General features: G+C 39.9%; 1 protein-coding gene across 1 annotated transcript in view; it reads right to left on the reverse strand.

Annotated features, from left to right (window-relative positions):
- Positions 1–19,186, reverse strand: part of LOC140069772 (coiled-coil domain-containing protein 170-like) — a 41,190-nt gene that overhangs the window by 16,173 nt on the left and 5,831 nt on the right. Inside the window, exons 3-8 of the mRNA XM_072115851.1 lie at positions 17,179–17,218; positions 13,120–13,233; positions 7,989–8,233; positions 5,280–5,424; positions 3,549–3,734; positions 1,279–1,596 (exon numbers count right to left, since the gene is read on the reverse strand). Coding sequence (XP_071971952.1) covers positions 1,279–1,596; positions 3,549–3,734; positions 5,280–5,424; positions 7,989–8,233; positions 13,120–13,233; positions 17,179–17,218 — 1,048 coding nt within the window. The remainder of the gene's footprint in view (positions 1–1,278; positions 1,597–3,548; positions 3,735–5,279; positions 5,425–7,988; positions 8,234–13,119; positions 13,234–17,178; positions 17,219–19,186) is intronic.

The following is a 19,186-nucleotide window of genomic DNA, read 5'->3' on the forward strand; positions in this document are numbered from 1 at the left end:
ACTGGTCTAGTACATTCAACCATCTATTAGCTGGTCTAGTTTACTCCCGGTAAACTGAGGCAAAATTTTGGTGCATCTGCATAAGAAATTCCGACACACTACCATCTCTCGTGTTATAAGCAGTGGACTCAAGGACAACCAGGGACTCAAGGGCTCTATAACAATATTACATTTCCAGTATCGGATATACACTCATTCGAAGGTTTAAAGGTAGGGAGTAACATTTGTGCACAATTGCACCAGGTAACTGAATTTTTAATACACGTTTTGCAGAAAGACTTAATTCATATTACACCAATAAATTAAAAGTTTCATTGATGTTTGGATGTGGATATTTCTACTTGCCTTTAGCAATTGGTTCATAAATAATATAAAACCCTGCTTTGAGATTGAGTTTGTGTTTTGCCTGCAAAATATTTGGAGCACTGACTTTTTTCTCATGAGGCAACACCCACTTTTCACAGACCACACCACTTTGTTGTAATAGTTGGAAAAGTACCTAGAAAATTTCTAAAACCCTTAATAAATGTGGCACAAGGTCAAATTACACCATAATTGTGGCACAGACAGCTTGACATATCTCCCTCACTTTGTTTTCCCCTTCCTGAAATATGGCTTTTGCTCTCTTCTCTCTGTACTGTTCTTCCATAAGTGTGTGGTTGTAGTTTTTGTTTCCATCTATTATATAATGTACAGAGCACTTGGTTGTATATGAAAGTTAAAATCTTTTTTTTCTATTTTGATTGTTACTTATATGAAAGGTCCCTTAACAAAAAGGTTATTATCATGTTATCATCAGTATCCACCTGCTGTGATTAGCAACAATCAGCTGTAATCTCAGTAGAAGGTTCAGATTCCCTGCAGTGCCCCCAGAGGAAATATGAAGCATTACACAAAGTCAACTAAAATCAACAAACTATCTGTATTCCAGAGACACACACACACTTTATAACCCTCTCTATAGTCGCTAAGAGGAAATGCGGGTCTGGAACATATATCAGACTGCTTTTATAATCATAAAGGGTGTATGATAATTGGTTTACTAAAGCAGACAATCTCCTTAAACCCCTGGCATGAGCAAGGATGAATACATTCTTTGTCTAAACTGTAAAACATGTTGTTGGAGAAGAACAAATTGTGGGGGGGCACTTTCAGGTTGCTGTATAAAAAGTCAGTCTAATGAAGGTACATGAAGATGGGCAGACTCTTCATGCTGAGCTCTGCTAACCTTTTGTCAGTTCCTCTTAGGTTTCTATATATTACTTGTATATTACTCACAGATTTCCAAGTTTGTTCACTGCTGCAGAGTTCTTGGATTCTCTCCTTAACAGCTTCCTCTGTTCTAGGTACAGTTGTAAATCCATTGCTCAGGATTGTAGCCAGCTGACTTATGAAGCTTTGGTGCAGACTGTGAGATGCTTTAGCCTCGTAATCTGAGGTACGGAGAGTCCTCTCCAGATCATTTATTTTCTTCTCCTTTTCCATCAGTTCCTGACGAAAACTGCCCCATTCTTTATGGTTGTCCTTTAGATTTTCTTGCAGAAATTCTTTTTCTCGCTCCATATTCTTCCTGGCCAGAACGGCCTCATCTCTTTCCTATTTAGAAGTGGTGAAAAGGACAGTGTTATATGGAAATAGTCTATAAAGTTGCACAAAATAGTAATAAAAACTGTTTATAGACAGTGGGGGTCATTTACTAAGGGCCCGATTCGCGTTTTCCCGACGTGTTACCCGAATATTTCCAATTTGCGCCGATTTTCCCTGTATTGCCCCGGGATTTTGGCGCACGCGATCGGATTGTGGCACATCGGCACCGGCATGCGGGCGACGGAAATCGGGGGGCGTGGCCGAACGAAAACCCGGCGTATTCGGAAAAACTGCCGCATTTAAAAACGGAAAATGTGTCGCTCGGGAAGCGCTTACCTTCACTCAGCCGGCCTCGGTGAATTCCAGTGCGTTGAGATGCTTTTCAGCGCAGCAGCGCCACCTGGTGGACGGCGGAAGAACTACTTTAATAAATCCCGGCCGGACCAGAATCCAGCGCAGAGAACGAGCCGCTGGATCGCGAATGGACCGGGTAAGTGAATCTGCCCCAGTATGTGTTGTATATGGTTCATTTGGGCTGAATACAAATCCATAACTGAATATGTGGACAGTTGTTTCCCAATGATAGTTCTCAAGAATCCAAACTCTGAATATTATGATCATTATGATTCAGAATTTCTGGTACGCGTCCCTAATGAATCTGAACCCCCTGCTCTGCTCCGACAAGGTGCACCATTTTTTTGATGCACCTTTAATATGGGAAGTGCAACACAATTCTGTCGGACTTTGCATGTTAAATGTGGCGCACGGTCCGACTCAGCACCAGTAAGGCCCATTTTAGTGCAGAATTTTGTGTGGCGGCGGGTATAGTGTCTGGGACACTTCTTAAATACCCGTGCAAGCAGTTGGCACATGAAAGAACGTGCAAAGTCCGACAGAAAACTGGTGCGAGTAAATCTGGGCCATAGTTGGAGAAGAAACAGAACCTTAACCCAGGTGTAATCTGACAAGACAAGATTCTTATTGTAAATATGATACCAAAAACATCTTTCTAGGCACTATACAACCGAAGATAGGGGCATGTGACCAAACACTTTCCCTGCAGCCGCTAAGCTTGGCTTTACAAAATATGATTCTTTTACGCTAATTTTCAGATGACTTTCAGGTAGATTATCGTTATATAAGTAAAACGCTTTTCACATAAAAAAAGGTCATTTCATACCCTACATGAGGCATATAGTTAATGAGGTAAAACTGGCCACAGGTTCCCTGTAAGTTAATCTTTATTTTTAAGTTTTCTTCTGTAAAATATCTGTACACTATAGATCTGTAATTTTGATGTTATAAAATATGTAGTTCTGACAGTGTACAGACAACATTAGAGGAAGCTTACTGGCTTTATACAGACTATATTGAATTTAAAGGGGTTGTCCAGGATCAAGATTTTTTTTTTAATATAGGTCACAAGAAAGTATAAAAGTAACTTCCGCGCTATACTAAGCCCTCTCCGGCAGTCGGCATCAGCATGACACCACCTGTCACCACCAGCCTGGTTCCACCAAGCACCCTACCCAGTTAGGGATGCCATAAAGAAACAGTCAGGAAAGTAGATAGGGAGATACATTACTAGATACTTTCTAAATTTCTGAAACTTTACTTAACATCAGGTTTTTTTTTACTAGATATCAGGAGAGAGATATAAAAGAAGATTGAATGTGTGACCTAACTTATGACAATACAGGTCACAAGTGTGGTTCTGGATTCAGAGAAATAGACATGACATGAAAAGTGACCTGATAAAATGTAGAAGAAACAGTGAGATTGATGAATTATCACTGACAACCACGGCGGACATTGTAAGGTGCAACCTTGGGTTACACAGACCCTCAATGTCACTCAACACAAAAACAAAGATGGAGCTACACGCGCCGTGTGCTTAACACTTGTTTTGACTCTTGTTCTCTTGGGTCTTTATGGGGACAAATACTTCTGTCCTATCTCACCCTCTTCAGAGATTTAAGTTCTGCAGGAAAATCAGCCATGGCTTTTTTATGTTTTTCTGTCTCCGCCACCAGCTTAACAATGGTGTCGCGGCTGGCTTTAGACTCCACTTGTTGACTTCGCAAGGCATCTTCAAGACTTGTCATTTTGGATTTGTGTAGTTTATATTCTTTCATCAATTTCTCTGCCTAGAAGAGAACAAATCATTTATTATGGAGAAGAGTTTTTCTTGTTTTTTTGCAGGATCACATTTTTATGGCCTTTCTTTAGTAAAGGTCATCCAGTCAGATATAGAGGTGTCATTGTTCCTGCAAGGAAATAAAACAAAACACTTAAAGATAATCTACCATTTGATTTCATGCATTATGAAGCAAACATACATTGAGAATGCTGTAGCTACACTAATGCAGAAACATATCTTGTTTAATCCCTAAACTGAGTGCTTTTGCTGAAAAAAACAATTATAAAATTATGATAATGAGGCTCTGGCGCTCCTGTGGCTTCTCCTCACCCTAATTATGCACTGATGATTCAGCCTTGTCCTGCCCAGCATAACCAGAGAATAGTCATCACTGTGTTGTCCCTGACAGGCAGAAGTAATCAATTGCTGCACCATCCCCCAACTCCTGTGTATGAGTCATCCAGCTCAGGTTGATTAGTCGTGTCTGGACAGTTCAGGAAGCTCTGTGTAATGTGTTTATTTAGGCATCCAGCTTTCCCAAGGTTCTGAATTTTATAACAGTTTTTTGAGCAAAACCACTCGGTTCAGGGATTAAACAAGATATGTTTCTGCATCAGTGTCGCTACAGCTTTCTCAAGGTATATTTGGTTCACAATGCATAACAACAAATGGTAGATTTCCTTTAAGGCACCATAGAGTTTCAGCATGACTTTCAACCCATTGGTTCTGCTCATTGCTTTAGGTCAATCACACATTAATTAAAAAAGATAATATTATTAATAATTATATCGATAAGTTCATTACTTTGTTATTGATTGTAATATTATTCATACCTATTCTATAAATGTGATTTTATTTATAACAGTTCTTGTCATGATGTTGCTAGTGCATGGGTCATTTATATAATTCAGCTGATTTTCTATGTGAAAACCCATGAATTATGCATTTATTAATTAAGCATAATCTTGACGAGCAGTCTGTAATTGTAAATTCCTGTCCCCGATATACCATGTATATGAGATCCGTGTCCAATAATGATGTGACTAGATTGGAGTCATGTGATGTGTAGAATGGTATTTTAATCTTATATTTAATCTTATATATAAGACTATACTGCCGAAACTCATGACTGCATTTAATTCACGTCTTCTGTAAAATATAGATCAATAAAGAAGATTTTTTTCTTCTATTTCTGTAATTCTGCTGGAACTACCTTTTTTTTTTACAAAGATTGTGATTTGTAATATAAGCTTATATGTAATTAGTTGTTATTTAAAATTTTGCTCCCCTTAGCAGAAAAATGCTGGTGACATGTAATGAAGAATTAAAATGCTACTGGCCCTTTAATCAGTCCGTTAATTTCCTCCGCGCGGAGAAGACACAGGATAGAAGATGGCCGCTGGTCACATGTCCACATCATGGGTTTTTGTATCAGACGTTCATATTCCCAGAATACCCCTTTAAGGAATGGGTGAAAATAGTGTTCTGGGGCATGGGAATGGGATTTTAATTTTTTTTTTTTTAATAGGTCAAAGAGATTAAGGAGATTTACCTTTGATACCAAAGCATTCAGGGGATCGTCATGTTCTTCAATGTTTACATTCAGACAATTTGACAACCGCTCAACACTCTCATGTAGTCTTTTCCCCAGACCACTGCTTTTCTGTTCAGCTTTTTCTCTTTCCATCAGATGAACCCTGCATATTAATATGTGTATGATTATTTTTTATGACTATACTTAAAAAAGTACCCCAAATTTGCACTAGCCAGTGCAGCACACAGAGTAGTGAACACTAACTTAATTTCCAGACGATTGTATCTTTTAAAGGAAATCTACCATCAAAATCAAGCCTGATAAACTTTTTTAATTAACTCTTTAAAAATTGTGATAAGCATGAGCATGAAAGGCTACTGGGGTGGCTCCCAGAGCCCCTCTGTGCTGCAGATTCACAGGCTGTTACAGTGTGCAAGGAACCTTTCTCCCTCTCCCACTGTGTGTTGGAACTTCCTTTGCTGAGATTACATCAGGCAGAGAGTGGGGGAAGTGCCGAGGGAGCAGAGGGGAAGGTGAGACAGTGTAACAGCCTGTGAATCTGCAGCATGGAGGGGCTCTGGGAACCGCCGCAGTAGCCTTTTGTGCTCATTAGCATAATTTGAAAGGTTCATTTTAGAAGGAAGGAGGCCATTGATGATAGAAAGTATAAAAAGATTACCACAGTCACACTGCCTGGGTCTATCAGTAAGTGCCCCTAGTTTATTAATGCTTGATCTACTTTAAAACATCAAGAACATTTAAAGATTTTCTCCAGTTTATCGCCTTAATTTCTCTTTAAAGCACAACTGCTACATTTTTTTTCACAATCAATAGCTCTTTGGTGGTAGAATAACTTTGACTATTATCTATTTTACCTACCGTATATCCAGCAGTTTATTTGCTGTCATCCTCAGTTTAGCCTTGCTCTATACTAGCGGGGTCTCCTGCCATTTCTGGTTACTCTTATGAGATCTACAGTTGTAAACAAGATACTTAGTGAAAGAGAGGAGGGTCTACTGCTCCCTGCTCACGGAAGAAGAAGGAGGGGAGGTTATGTGACAGTGCTCTCTGTGTGTATAGAAGAGCTTAAAGGAATTCTACCATCAAAATCCATCATGACAAACCTGACAAGAACTTTGCTTATCTTCTTATATTTGTTAGCCACTGCTTCCTTCAAAAAAAATCCCTCAGCTGCTGTAGAGTTACAGGCTGTTACAATCAGCAGAACATGTCTCACCCTCCCACTGCTCTCTCCATCCACCTTATGCCTGTGTAATCTGGCAGCAGCAGGAAGTGCAGGGGAGAGACCTGTTCTGCTCATTGTAACAGCCTGTGAAGCTATAGCACTGAGGGGCACTGGAAACATCTACCAGAGCCCCTCAGGCTCATAGTTTTTAAAGATGATTTTAGAAATGGGCCTGGATCAATACAGTAAGAGTCACTGGTTTATTGTGATGGATTTTGATGGTAGGTGTTCAGTGCCGTGGATATAGATGTCTCCTACACAGAATAGTGAGGTACAAATATCCCCTGTTCTCTATTGGTAACTCCATCCCAGTTTGTGATTCTACAGAACTGTCTCTCTCTTCACCTCATCCTGAGCCCCCTCCCCTCTTTGTACTCCTTACTTCGTGCACATTGCAAAAAAGCTATCTACCCTTAGTGCACACACAGCACAGACTATACACTTCATGTAATGGTTTTACTTATGATTTCTACAACTTATTACTTGTTCCATGCTACTCCATGTGATAAAAGTTGCCAGCCTCGTCAAAATATACTTCCTGTATGCAGTGTTCAGTGGATTCACTTCTAGGATTCTCACTGGAATTGTTCCTAAATTACTGAATGAGAGAACACAAGGTATCATGGGAACTGTGGGCAGAGTGAATTTGACTTATTTTCAGGGTAGATAAAGGAAGAGGCTAGTCTCCTCCCACTTTACTTCCAGTGAGAAAGATTTTTGTCAAGCACTTTCAGAACAGAAAATGCGATAACTTAAAGGGTAATACAATATGGGTTTTGCTCCATTTGTTTTTAAAGGGGGTATCACAAATGACAATCTTTGGAGTTACGCTGTAACAAAATAATTTTTTTATTGACTCAAATATACATGCTGAAACTTGTATTTGTTCAATTTTGGTTTACTTACATGTTTTTTAAAAAAAATCACATCCTCCACTACTTAAAGGGATTGTCCTGTAAAAAATATAAATTTTATCTGCTAATAAAAACTTTCCTAAGTTCCTAATAAAAACTTTCCTAAGTTCTTTAATGAATTTCATATCATGAAATGGGCCAAAACTGTTACATCCCTAGTTCCTCCTGGTAAAGACCAGTATGCTTGTTCCGCTTTGCTGCTGTGCATGCGTTAAAATCCCTTGTGTGTTGCCACTCATTCCCCTGGATGACATTTGAAAACACCCTCATGCATATTTATGAACGAGGGTGCTGCATACTGAGCAGCCATCTTTAATAATAGCCAAAGGAGAGGTGAGCAGAAAATGTAAAAATTGCAAGAAGAACTGATGAGGAATTGTATGTATAAGAGAAAATTTTTTAGGTATACTGACCGGACAATCCCTTTAACCACGACAGTTTTTTTTTACAAGAAAATGACCTGAATGTCTCCATATAAAAGCCATTTTCTTCATTTTTCTGCCATGTAGTTACTGATAAATGATCCTTATAGTACTATCAAAAAAGAGCCAATTCATTTCCACTAACCTTAATCGGTTCTCCAGTTCTCTAATCCTGTCATTTAACTCTTTGTTGTCTCTACGGAGAGAGTGTACCTCCGCGTTTACTTCTGCCTTTTCACTAGCAGTATGATCAAATTCCTTCATATGTTCTTTGAGGCTCTTTATCTGGGACATGTGGCGGGCACACTTCTCTTTGTACTTTTCTATTTCCTCTTTGGCTTCTTGTAGGTAGATGTCTTTAGCTGCCAGTCGTTTCTTTAGGTCGGATACCTTAAATGTAAAGGATGCAGTAACAATCACAAAAGAGAGTTAATAACACTAGTTATTGAAATTAGTATAAAAGGCATGAATCAGAAAATCATTGATGGGCAAAATTCCCAGTGTTGCAGAGGTAGGTTATCTGGGCATGCTAGGAGATGTAGCTTTGCTAAAGCTATAGAGCATCAGGCTACGGCGATGGCAAGGCTGAGGCTAAGGATTCTTGGTTGTGTTTTTTTAATCTTTTAATCATCTATTTTTTTCTGCTACAAGCCAAATGCATTAAACAGAAGCTGTCATATTATATCATTGTATGGGGATAGGACGGGCTGCCACCACTGGTAACAAGAGGAACTGCACGTGTCAATTTACAACAAGAAACCACAAAAAGAATTGCTTCGGAAATGGAAAATTCATTTAGAAGGGTAAGACTTCCCCTTCCAAAAGATATTTTAACAAGAATTAAAAATAACATTGATAAATATTATTACACTTCTATTCCCTATTGTGTTCAACTTGCCAAAATCTAGGGAAGGGGAATGCAGGGTGTTTTTTTTTTCTAAACTAGGGCAAGTTATTGGGACTTCCCCTGTCAGGGCGGGAGCTAATCACACCTGGGGACAGGGACAGTTGTAGCCTTGTTACAGTTCGTGACGTTTTTGGTTCTAACATATACAGGTATGTCCTTTACCATCTTAATGCTCCCGTCAATACACGTACTTTGGAAACAGCACAGCTGACCACTGGACACAACTACAGACCATTACCAGTTGTGGTAAGAACCATCTTTTATTTCCTCTTTGCAAGGTATTTTTTGGATGGTATGGTGCATGGCACCGTGATTTACAGGTACGTGGTATCCCCATTGTTTGATCCACAACCGTTGGGGGTTGTGGTGATCAGTATAGTCGCCTAGGTCGGCGTCTATAGTACGGATTGTTGTTGTTGTTTTTAGAATTCACAACCTGTGACCTTTGTATATTTTAAGGTATATCTAATAAAAATATAAGTTTTAGTTCACAGCCATGCTGATAAATTTTGCCAAAATCTACCAACATTTTCCATGGAGATCTTTCCTCTGGATTCTGAGTACAGAACACTCTATGCAGAGAAGTGACTCTTCCCATGATGGCTTACTATTTAATACTCCTCTCTTGCACCTAATAACTTATACCACTGGAGGCACAGAATAATAATAAGACCAAATGTAAGAAAAGTTTTCAAACATGTAGAGTGCTCCCCCACCATTTATAGATGACGGCATGTTTTTTTACAGGGAGACCCAAGCAAAGGAGCCATGGAAATCACAAAGAGTAATGAACGTTGGGAAGAAGACCATCCAGAATTATTATATTTATAAACTATCCTTAGAATAAGTCAAACTAAAAGGCAATGCTTCCAGACCTGTGTTCTTACATTCATTAGATACATGCCTTAGTTTCAGTGCTGTAGTATTCAAGTGATAGGATCTTAGCTGCATTACCAACCATAGCCATCATGCAATGTTTGATAATGGCCCAGATTAATTAATTAGTTTGCGCCAGTTTTTGTCGGTCTTTGCTCATAAATACATATGCAAACTTGTTGCACATTTATTTATGATGCGTTTCCGATAGTATTGTGTTGCGGTGTACACATTGCCATGAACACAAGTGGGCGTTCCGGTGCACAATTACACTGTGCACCCCCATATTTATGTATACAAGTCTGACAGAAATGTGGCGCACACGCCCGACGAACTGAGTGCACCAGGAAAAAACTGGTGCAGACAACTCATGCAGTTCAGGCGCGTGCAGCAGATTCGGTCTTCATGAATCTGTCACGTGCTGCACACTTATGCACACGGAGTGCAGTTTACCTCACTAATAATGGATCTGGGCCAAAGTGTTTAGTGGGCAGATTTTTCTCCAATCTGATACACACTCGGCAATCTGATACAAGATAGTTAATGAAGATCAGTGTCCTGGAAATTCTATAAGGCTCAGGATTTTTTTCAGAGGCATAATTGGAAATATCTAAGGGGAAGCATTCTCATGCGGCAAAGATTAGAACAGTGGAGTAACTTGAAGCAGTGTTGGGGGTGCAGTTACTCCCATACCAAGGAGCCTAAGGGACCCAAAACTCATTTTTAATTCAAACCTCCCACCCACAACTCTGGGTCTTCTTACAAGATGCACCTTTTTTCTGGTGTGCCCTACCCCGGATAGCTTTAAACATGCTCTTAAAAACCCTCTTTTCAGGTAGGCCAAAATGTGAAATACTTGTCCAGCAAACAGTGCAACCGCAACTAGACAAGGCACAAGCTGTCAGACTGGGAAAGCGGTGGCAAACCCACCCTGCAATGTCCCTGCAGGCTACAGCCCTGCCTAAAGCAGATGGAAAGGGCAAACCCACTATCAGGAACCTGCTAACAGACCATGAGAGACACTGCAAGTAGAAACAGAGAACTCACAGCGTCTGGCAGCTGCTGGATGAAGCGAACGGGTAAGATGAAGCGTAAACACAAGGACACAGAGTAACAAACAACAGATACAGACAAACAAATGGAGTTCGACTGAGCAGGGTCAGAACCAAGAATGCACAGAATGTATTACCAGATAGAGTTATCCTGAAATCACTTGATACAGATCTACAAGCTATTCTCCTGTTCTATTCACCTTGGACTTGTATATATGGCGGCTGATGGTTTATAAAGCAATATTACTTATTTATCAATGAATTTATTTTATCTTCTTATTCTGACCGTTATACAAGCACTTATACCTCCTGTGTCACCCCCTCATCCTCATAGATTGTAAGCTCTTGTGAGCAGGGCCCTCACATGACAATGTTATTACTGTGTAATGTCTTACTTTATTTGTAAATGTATCCCATGATCTGTAGAGTGCTGCAGAATATGATGGCACTATATAAATAAAAATGTATTATTATCATTAATTTTTATATATAGTAAATAGTAGTTCTGCTAAAATACTATTCACAGGGGACAAATCTGTCATTTCCATAAGGCCATTGTAATGGCAGGACACAAACAAGGACAGTGAGCCCTGACACTGAGACCCCCAATCTGTCCCTACCTACTTATTGTGTCCCCCTAAACGGAGGCCAATAACTGGGCGGCATTCCCTCCCTGGGTAAGGTTTGAACACGTAACAAAACAGACAAACAAACACAATAAGGCAAGGTAATCAATCTGAGTCGGCAAAAGCGGGAATATCAATAACCAAATCACAATCCAAATAGACTAGTCAATAAACAGGCAAGAATTCAGAAACCAGAAGTCAGAAATCAGCAATAAAAGAGAGCTAGACACACAGCAAGATAGCACACTGGAGGAACTGTCAATCAGTCTAGTAACCCTTGCAGGGCAGGGCAGAAATGCAAGGTGTAGGGTGTGGCCCAGTAAATCCAAGCCCCAGTTCACACACAAATCACCACCACCCATTCTGCCAACTGCGGATAGTGCGAGGTTTCGGCACGGACGTTACAGCCTTACATTACAAATTGAAATTTCAGTGGGGCTTCACTAAAATGATAACTAATGTGGATTTACGCTGTATACACAACAGCAAACATGTACCTAAAAGCATACAACTTCCCATGTGTATATTTCATTTTTATTATCCACCAGATTTTTGTCCAGGGAAATATCATCTGAAGAACTACAGGTTTCCTAAGTAAAGAACGACTGACACATTGAATTCACTTGACACAGTAGAAATATCACTGCTTAGTGACTCGGAGAAGGTCAGGTACATTTTCTTATTGCTGGAAATTGTACCTTATTATAGTAGTAGTTCACACTATCTCATGTACTGAGTATTAGGCTTGTTCATCTTCTGTATACACTGCCTATAAACTATACCCGGTTGCCCACTTTTTGTGTGCTGCTTGTAGTATCACTATATTATGTCTTTGAAGAAGAATGTTTGGGGTCGTCAAGCTCAATGGCTGCCATGTGAGACATGTAATTTTGCCTGTACAGGCAGTCCCCGGTGTCACGGGTGTCCCTGCGATCCACATATCGCATCACAGGCACACCCGTGCCCCTCTCCGTGGTGGCACCCGGTCCCTAGCTCTCTCACCGCTCCACGTTCTTGCTCCTGTCCTGGCTCGCCTGCCCCGCTCACTAAAGTTAATAAAGTTATTATTCTGTTCTATTCCTAGAGCGTGCTCGCCGGTACTAGCAGATTTAAAGGGCTAGCGAGCCACTGATTAGCGTTGGCCACTTCCGGGATTCCTTAAAGCCGGCTTCTCCAAGCAATCCCTTCCGGATTTTAGTGCTCCAAGCCTATGAGAAAGCTTTCCTTGTGTTAACTCTGTTCTGTAGGTTTGTAAGTTAAATTAAGTTGAATTTGTATGTAAGTCGGAACTGTATATTTTATTATTGTAATCCCAGGCAGAACTTTTTTGGTCTCTGTGACAATTGGATTTTAAAAATGTTGGGTTGTCATAACAATCAGGATTAACACTAAAGCTTCATTGGAGACACCTGTGATAACTGTTATAGGTCTTTATTGTATCCTAGGACTAAAGTACAATAAATTACTAATATCCAGTGGTTAGTTTGTAACTAGGGGTCGTCTGTAAGTCGAGTGTTCTTAAGTAGGGGACTGCCTGTACTGGTTTTAAGAAATCAGCTCTGCATGTCTTTTCTTTTTGTGACAAAAGCAGAGATCCGACTCTTATGAAAACATATTTTTGAATGTATTAAAAGAATAATGTTTACCTATTAAGATCATGTTATGGATTATTATTAACATATTATGGGTTACAAATTATAGATTCATTGACAGATGTAGAAATACCATTGCTTGAAATCTCTAAGCGTTTAAGTATTAATGGGTATCCCATATAACTTGAGTCTTTAATTGTAATAATTAATAGACGGCGCTCACCTCTGCTTGTAGAGCGGTATTCTTCACCAGCAGTGCAGCATGTTCACTCTGTGCAGTTTCTGCAGTCATTTTGTAGGTAAGTATTTGGTCCCTTATCCCAGAGTTATAAGGTGCCTGAAAATAAAGCACATATAGTTATGTAAATCAGTGTGAGGTTTACATAATAGTGCCCTCATACTATTTGTAGACGTTTGCTATAAGCTTTCCACCTGTTTTTTTTTTTTTTTGCTGTGTCTTGTGCGCCAAATTTATAATCAGTCGGTGTCACAATTTAGCTTCTTTTCCAATACGTACACTTATTTTGTCACTCAATTTAGGGGCAGCTTTTGAACCCTGATACTTTTCCTGCACTCCTAGTTTCATAACTTTTATTTTGGCACTATTTTTGTGCGCAAAATTAAGACAACAAAAAGAAAGTCTTCGAACGTCTAAACCCTTCACGAATGTGGTTTCACATTTCTGATGCTCATTTGTTCTTCTTAGTGTGAACCAAATGCATTAAAGGGGTGATCTGACTATTATAAAAATTTAGTAGCCGGGTTGGGGAGGGCTTTGTTAAAAAAATAAACCTTCTGGGCTTTTCTTTAAAAGGGGGCTCTGCTGGACATTTCTTTTTTTTAAATGGGAGCTCTGCTGGACATTTTAATGATGAGGCAGGGCTACTGGACATTTTATTAAAGAGTAATTGCTGCATTTAAACCCTAGGCTTATACTTGAGTATCTTTATTGACATGTATCTTTATTTCTGCTAGTCAAATTATCTAATTTTTGCGACTTTTGTCATTCTTGCGACTTTTTTGCAACTTTTTACTCTGTCGTTTTTCAAGTGCACCTTGATCTGCACCTTGTGCAGTTTGCCTTGTGTCTCTTTGTTTTCCAAATGTTCTGTGCACCTTTACACTTATGTATCACTTTTTTTTGCTTATTCTTCCGACTTTTTAGGCACAAACCTGCACCTAGTCCAAGGAAGGATTTTTTTCATGGACCCTATTTTAACTTGTAAATTGGAATTATTTCACACGCTTTAAAGGTTTAAAATTTTGTACAGTAACCTTTTTTTTTTTTGAAAATTCAGAAATGTTTGCAATTTTTAATTTTATTTATTGGTTACTTCTAAGGGGGAGGTCACATGTTGCGTTTTAATTGCGTAGAATCCTCTCCTGTATATAACCCCCTCACATGGCTTGTGTCCACTCCTGTATATAACCCCCTTTCGTGGCTTGTGTCAATGTGGATTTGAGACATTTGCAATAAAAAAAAGTCTCAAAAAGAATCCAAAATTTGCACCTGCCAGGATAAGAAAAGCTGAACATGTTTCACAAGTAAAAAGACAGGATCATACATAAGGCGCAAATAGAGCTGGCAAATGTCTCCAAAATTCACCACAGAGAGACAAAACTAAGCTACATGTCCCCAAATAAGTTTTCCCAGTTTTTTGTGGAAAAAATAGGTACCTCGGCTTATACTCCTTACGGCGTATACTCGTGGACATTCATGTGAAAGGGGTCTTATAATAAAGACTTTATATAAAAGCTATTTTGAAATATAGTGGGGCACTTTTACTCCCTCGGAGTTCCCGAAAGTGTATTGTCCGTCCATCCCTCACTTAGATTGTGTGCATGTGTCGCTTCCCCGCTCAGGTCCACCCAAGTTCACCATCGTCTTCGTGGTGCATGTAAGTGCTTGGCTTGCAACACAATTTTGAAGTTAAATCCCGCGGTTTGTCTCAATCCATCAGATCGTCCGACGGCCCGCCCCCCCGATTTGTGCCTCATGAAACCCAGCGTGATTGCGCCAAAATACACATGCGTGCACCAAAAAACGCTTTTAAATCCCTGTCCCAGAGGCACATAATGGAAAGCATCCGAATGTCCGATTAAATTGCGGTCCACGGGCCTTTATTAAATGAGCCCCAGTGTGTGTTTTTATGACATCAGTATGGTTTGGGTAGTTGGTCTTTATGAAGGGCTAGAATAATCGTGTAAGGAAAGTTTCATAATGGGAAATTATAGGTATATGACACTTAATGTAGTCATTTAGCACCCAATGATAGGAACTCATGCCAGGTCACATGTCGCAGCTGCCATAGACAATAACTGGGAATATTCAGTGCACTTTTTTTACCCTTGTAGAACTGGAGAACAAAAAAATAAAAATTATGACTGTGTTATATTTAATCTGGACTTGATGGGCAGAAAATGTTCTTTTTTTAATTCGGTCATAATACACTATACTTCACTATTGGACATAGTGGTCATGGTTTAGCCTTGAACTGCTAAAAGCTGAATATTTCACTTGTGATTTCCTCTGATATTTTATCATTTATGTATTACAAGGGCTCCCTCTAATGTCTAAATATTAAAAATACAAAAAGATATCCAATTTTCTTTTGCTATTCAATGTCCCTTTTAAAAAAGGACCAATTGTTTTATAAATGTACTGGAAACATTGTTATTTCCTATAATAATTTGTGAATTTGTGTCATTGCCATTAATACATGTCACCGCCATATACATTCATGTGAAAAGGACCTTATAATAAAGTCTTTATATAGAAGCTAATTTGATAGATAGAAAGATTGCATAGATAGATCCTGTATATTCCATATTTTTTGGACTATAAGGCGCACCGGATTATAAGGCGCACCATCAATAAATGCCTGCTTAAATGTCTAGGTTCATATATAAAGCGCATCGGATTATAAGGATGAATGACCAGCAGGTGGCAGACCTGTGCACAGTTCAAGGCAGCTGTTGCCTGTAACTGTGATTCATATATAAGGCGCACTGGACTATAAGGCTCACCTTTGATTTCTGAGAAAACCAAAGGATTTTTGTGCGCCTTATAGTCCGAAAAATACGATAGATGTCATACATCACCCCATGGATTGTGGACTCCAGGCTCAAAACTTTTGTAGAATTTGGTAGGAAATGATCATTAACCATGTACATAGCCTCTTTTTATCCAGCAGGGGGCACTGCTGTAGTTCTTACTTTAGGAACCTAGTGGCTGTTAATGTCAATAAACACTTTTTAAACCATAGGAGAGGACATAATTAGTGGATATGTGAGTCTACTACAGACAGAGCTTTCAGCTTTGGCACCATTGCTTGAGCTCATCAGTGAGGGTTCTAACCTTTGGATAAGTAATTGGTTTATTGGGTTTCTTTCTGCTGACAGGTTCCCTTTAACTTACTACGATGAGCTAGGGGTAAAGACAGATGACAGGATGCCCCTAGTATGGGCGTTTATCTCTCCAGTAGCTTGTTATAGAGCAAACCCTCCACCAATAATTGGAATGCATCAAATGAATGAGCTCTGGCAGTCTATTTAGCATTGTATGTGTCTTTCTCTTTGAGTTCCATAGCTTGGGTATAGAATGGCAGTGCAGGGATGAAGTAGTATCCCCAATCTTGTGATCAATGGCGGTTTCAGCAGTCAACTATAGCCAGGCCTCTTGATGTATCCGGCGAGTTCCTGTGCAGAGTTTATTTCTACACCAGGCACTAGCTGGTGTAGAAATAAACTAAACACATCCGGCAAATTTTCACTATGATAATTCACCTACTGCAGCGAGTGCACAGGCGCAGGGACAGGAACGCTCTTAACCAGCCCACTGCTGCCGGCCGCACCCACCCCTAGTCGGCCGCCACCCCCCCCCCCCTTATGCCCCTCCACGCCCCCCTGGCATGGAAATGGGGAAATAATCACAAGTGTTGGTAATAAGCTAGGATTTGCAATTATTTCAGGCTTCTACACCACTGGCGTGATGCAGAAGACCTGAGAAATAACCCCAACATCTAACGCTCTTAACCAGCCCACTTATACTAGTCAACTTTGGATAGGTGATAGTTTGTGATTGAGGTCCAACAGGTAGGTCCCTATACCTACTAAGCTCCTGGTTACATTCATATAACATCCATCTCTGAGTACACTACAAAAACCAGAAATTTAGTAACCATTAACACATCAGGACCTCTTGCACCGTACTAATGTATGTGGAGTTCACCTGGCGTGACCTAGTAAGCTTTATCTTAATATACTGTGAAAAATAGCTTACCTTATCTTCCCCTCGGCTGTCAGTCAGGTCATAGTAGTGTCTGGAAAAGAAGAGTCAATGAGTCACAAAGTGCATGTACATTGAGTTCTCTAAACAACATTCTCTGGTTTAAAGGTGATTCGGGGATTATAAAGTTGTGTTCCTATAGCTTGTTTGTTCAGCACTATAGATAAGATGTATATGTTTTACCAAGTCATAATGCTAGATAATTGCAGCATATCACTAGCATATGTTAATAATGGGCTATACAATAACCTTACAATAAACTTTATTTTTTTTTCTAATTTCCTTTCATACATATAAGTTTACAGTTCCATACATTAAAAAAAGAGAAAAAGAAATACATAAAAAAGATAGTAGGAGGATACCTTGAGATGAGTTAGATAATATGTAAGTCAAAGCATTTTTGTGGTCCCACCTTCTCTGACCCTTCCCCCCTCTATAGCATTCTATATGGTTCTGATCCATCAGTGAGGAGAGTTTGTGCCTATAATCTTTGCATCTCATTAGGGTTCCCATATAAATGATTTATCATTTGCTGGCAGATCTTCTACTATTGTTTCATAATGCAATAGGCATAACCAGGGATTTTTGGCAATTGTGTTGATTTCTTTAAGTATATGATTCCAGTATTGGGTTAAAATTGGGCAGGTGCATTGACAAAGAACAGTATCTCCACATTTGGAGCATTGATTTGGTTGGTCCTCCATCTTTATGTTAAAAAGGTGCAATAGGCTCTATGGGCTATTTTGAGCTGTAATCCTCTCCAAATTTCCGAGCCTATTGTTTTTGTTATCATAGTTAAGCCCTTGATTATTCTTGGCCATAATGTTTTAATGCAGTTCACTCAAATAAGTCCTTACTGTACAAAGCCTTAATCTCTGTATAAAGATTTGAAATGGCCTTCTGGCAAGGTGTATTCATTATTTCTCAATAGCTATGTTAGCTATCTCTTTCAGAATACTGCTTATTTGGGCATAAATTCATGATGTGACAGACAAAAGCGTATCCTGAAGGACCTCATGGACTTCAATGACATCTGACAGTACCCCAGATCACCCTTCCTCCTCTCCAGCACGCCACTGTAAGCCCGCCGGGAATACGTTTCCAGAGCCCCTCAGTGCTGTTACAATGAACAGAACATGTGTCACCCTCCCCCTACTCTCTCCCCCTGCCTGTGTAATCTAGCAGCAGCAGAAAGCGGAGGGACAGCCAGTGAAGCTGTGGGGCTCTAGAAACACCCTCCAGAGCCACTCAAGGTCATTAGCATAATTGTAAAAGTTTATTTTAGAAGGAAGGAGACCATGGATATCAAATATAAGAATATTACCATAGTGACAGTGCCTGGATCTGTGAGTAAGTGTCTCTGGTGATGGTAATTTTCTTTAAAGGGAACCTAATACCACGGATCTACGTGTAAAGGTAGATCAGGTGGTAGGTGCATCTATAGGATGTGAGGATAGCCCTTTTAAAATTTTACTAACTTTTAATTCCTTAATGTGTAAATTTTGTAAAGAGGCTACTGGGACGTGGAGTAGCCAGAGCTGAGGCTACACAGTGCGGCTACTTCAGGCCTCAGTAGCCTCTTTGACCCTCCTACCAGATGTCTTTGGTGAGAAACCCGCAGAACGGCTCATCGGGTTTTCCTATGTTTTCAGGATTTGAGCCACAGGTATTTAACTGGGTATTGTGTCGCACACGATCGGATTGTAGCACAGCTGTGCTGACTTTCATGCGACAGAAATCAGGGGGCGTGCCGGCGGACAATCCGACTGATTCGGACTGAGTGCAGGATTTAACTGTAAAATTGTGTCCCAAGATCAAGCACTTACATGCACCAGGAAGAAGAAGGTGAACTCCAGCGACACATGCAGGAAATCAGGCGCACAACCTTAGTGAATCGCGGCACAGTGCATTAACGTCGGAACAACGCACTTTGGGTGAACTCCTCGGACAGGTAAGTTAATGTGCCCTAATGCCTCCATAAAATAACTTAATAAATGTATAG

The sequence above is a fragment of the Engystomops pustulosus genome, chromosome 7 (genome assembly GCF_040894005.1).
Source record: "Engystomops pustulosus chromosome 7, aEngPut4.maternal, whole genome shotgun sequence".
Classification (NCBI taxonomy): domain Eukaryota; kingdom Metazoa; phylum Chordata; class Amphibia; order Anura; family Leptodactylidae; genus Engystomops; species Engystomops pustulosus.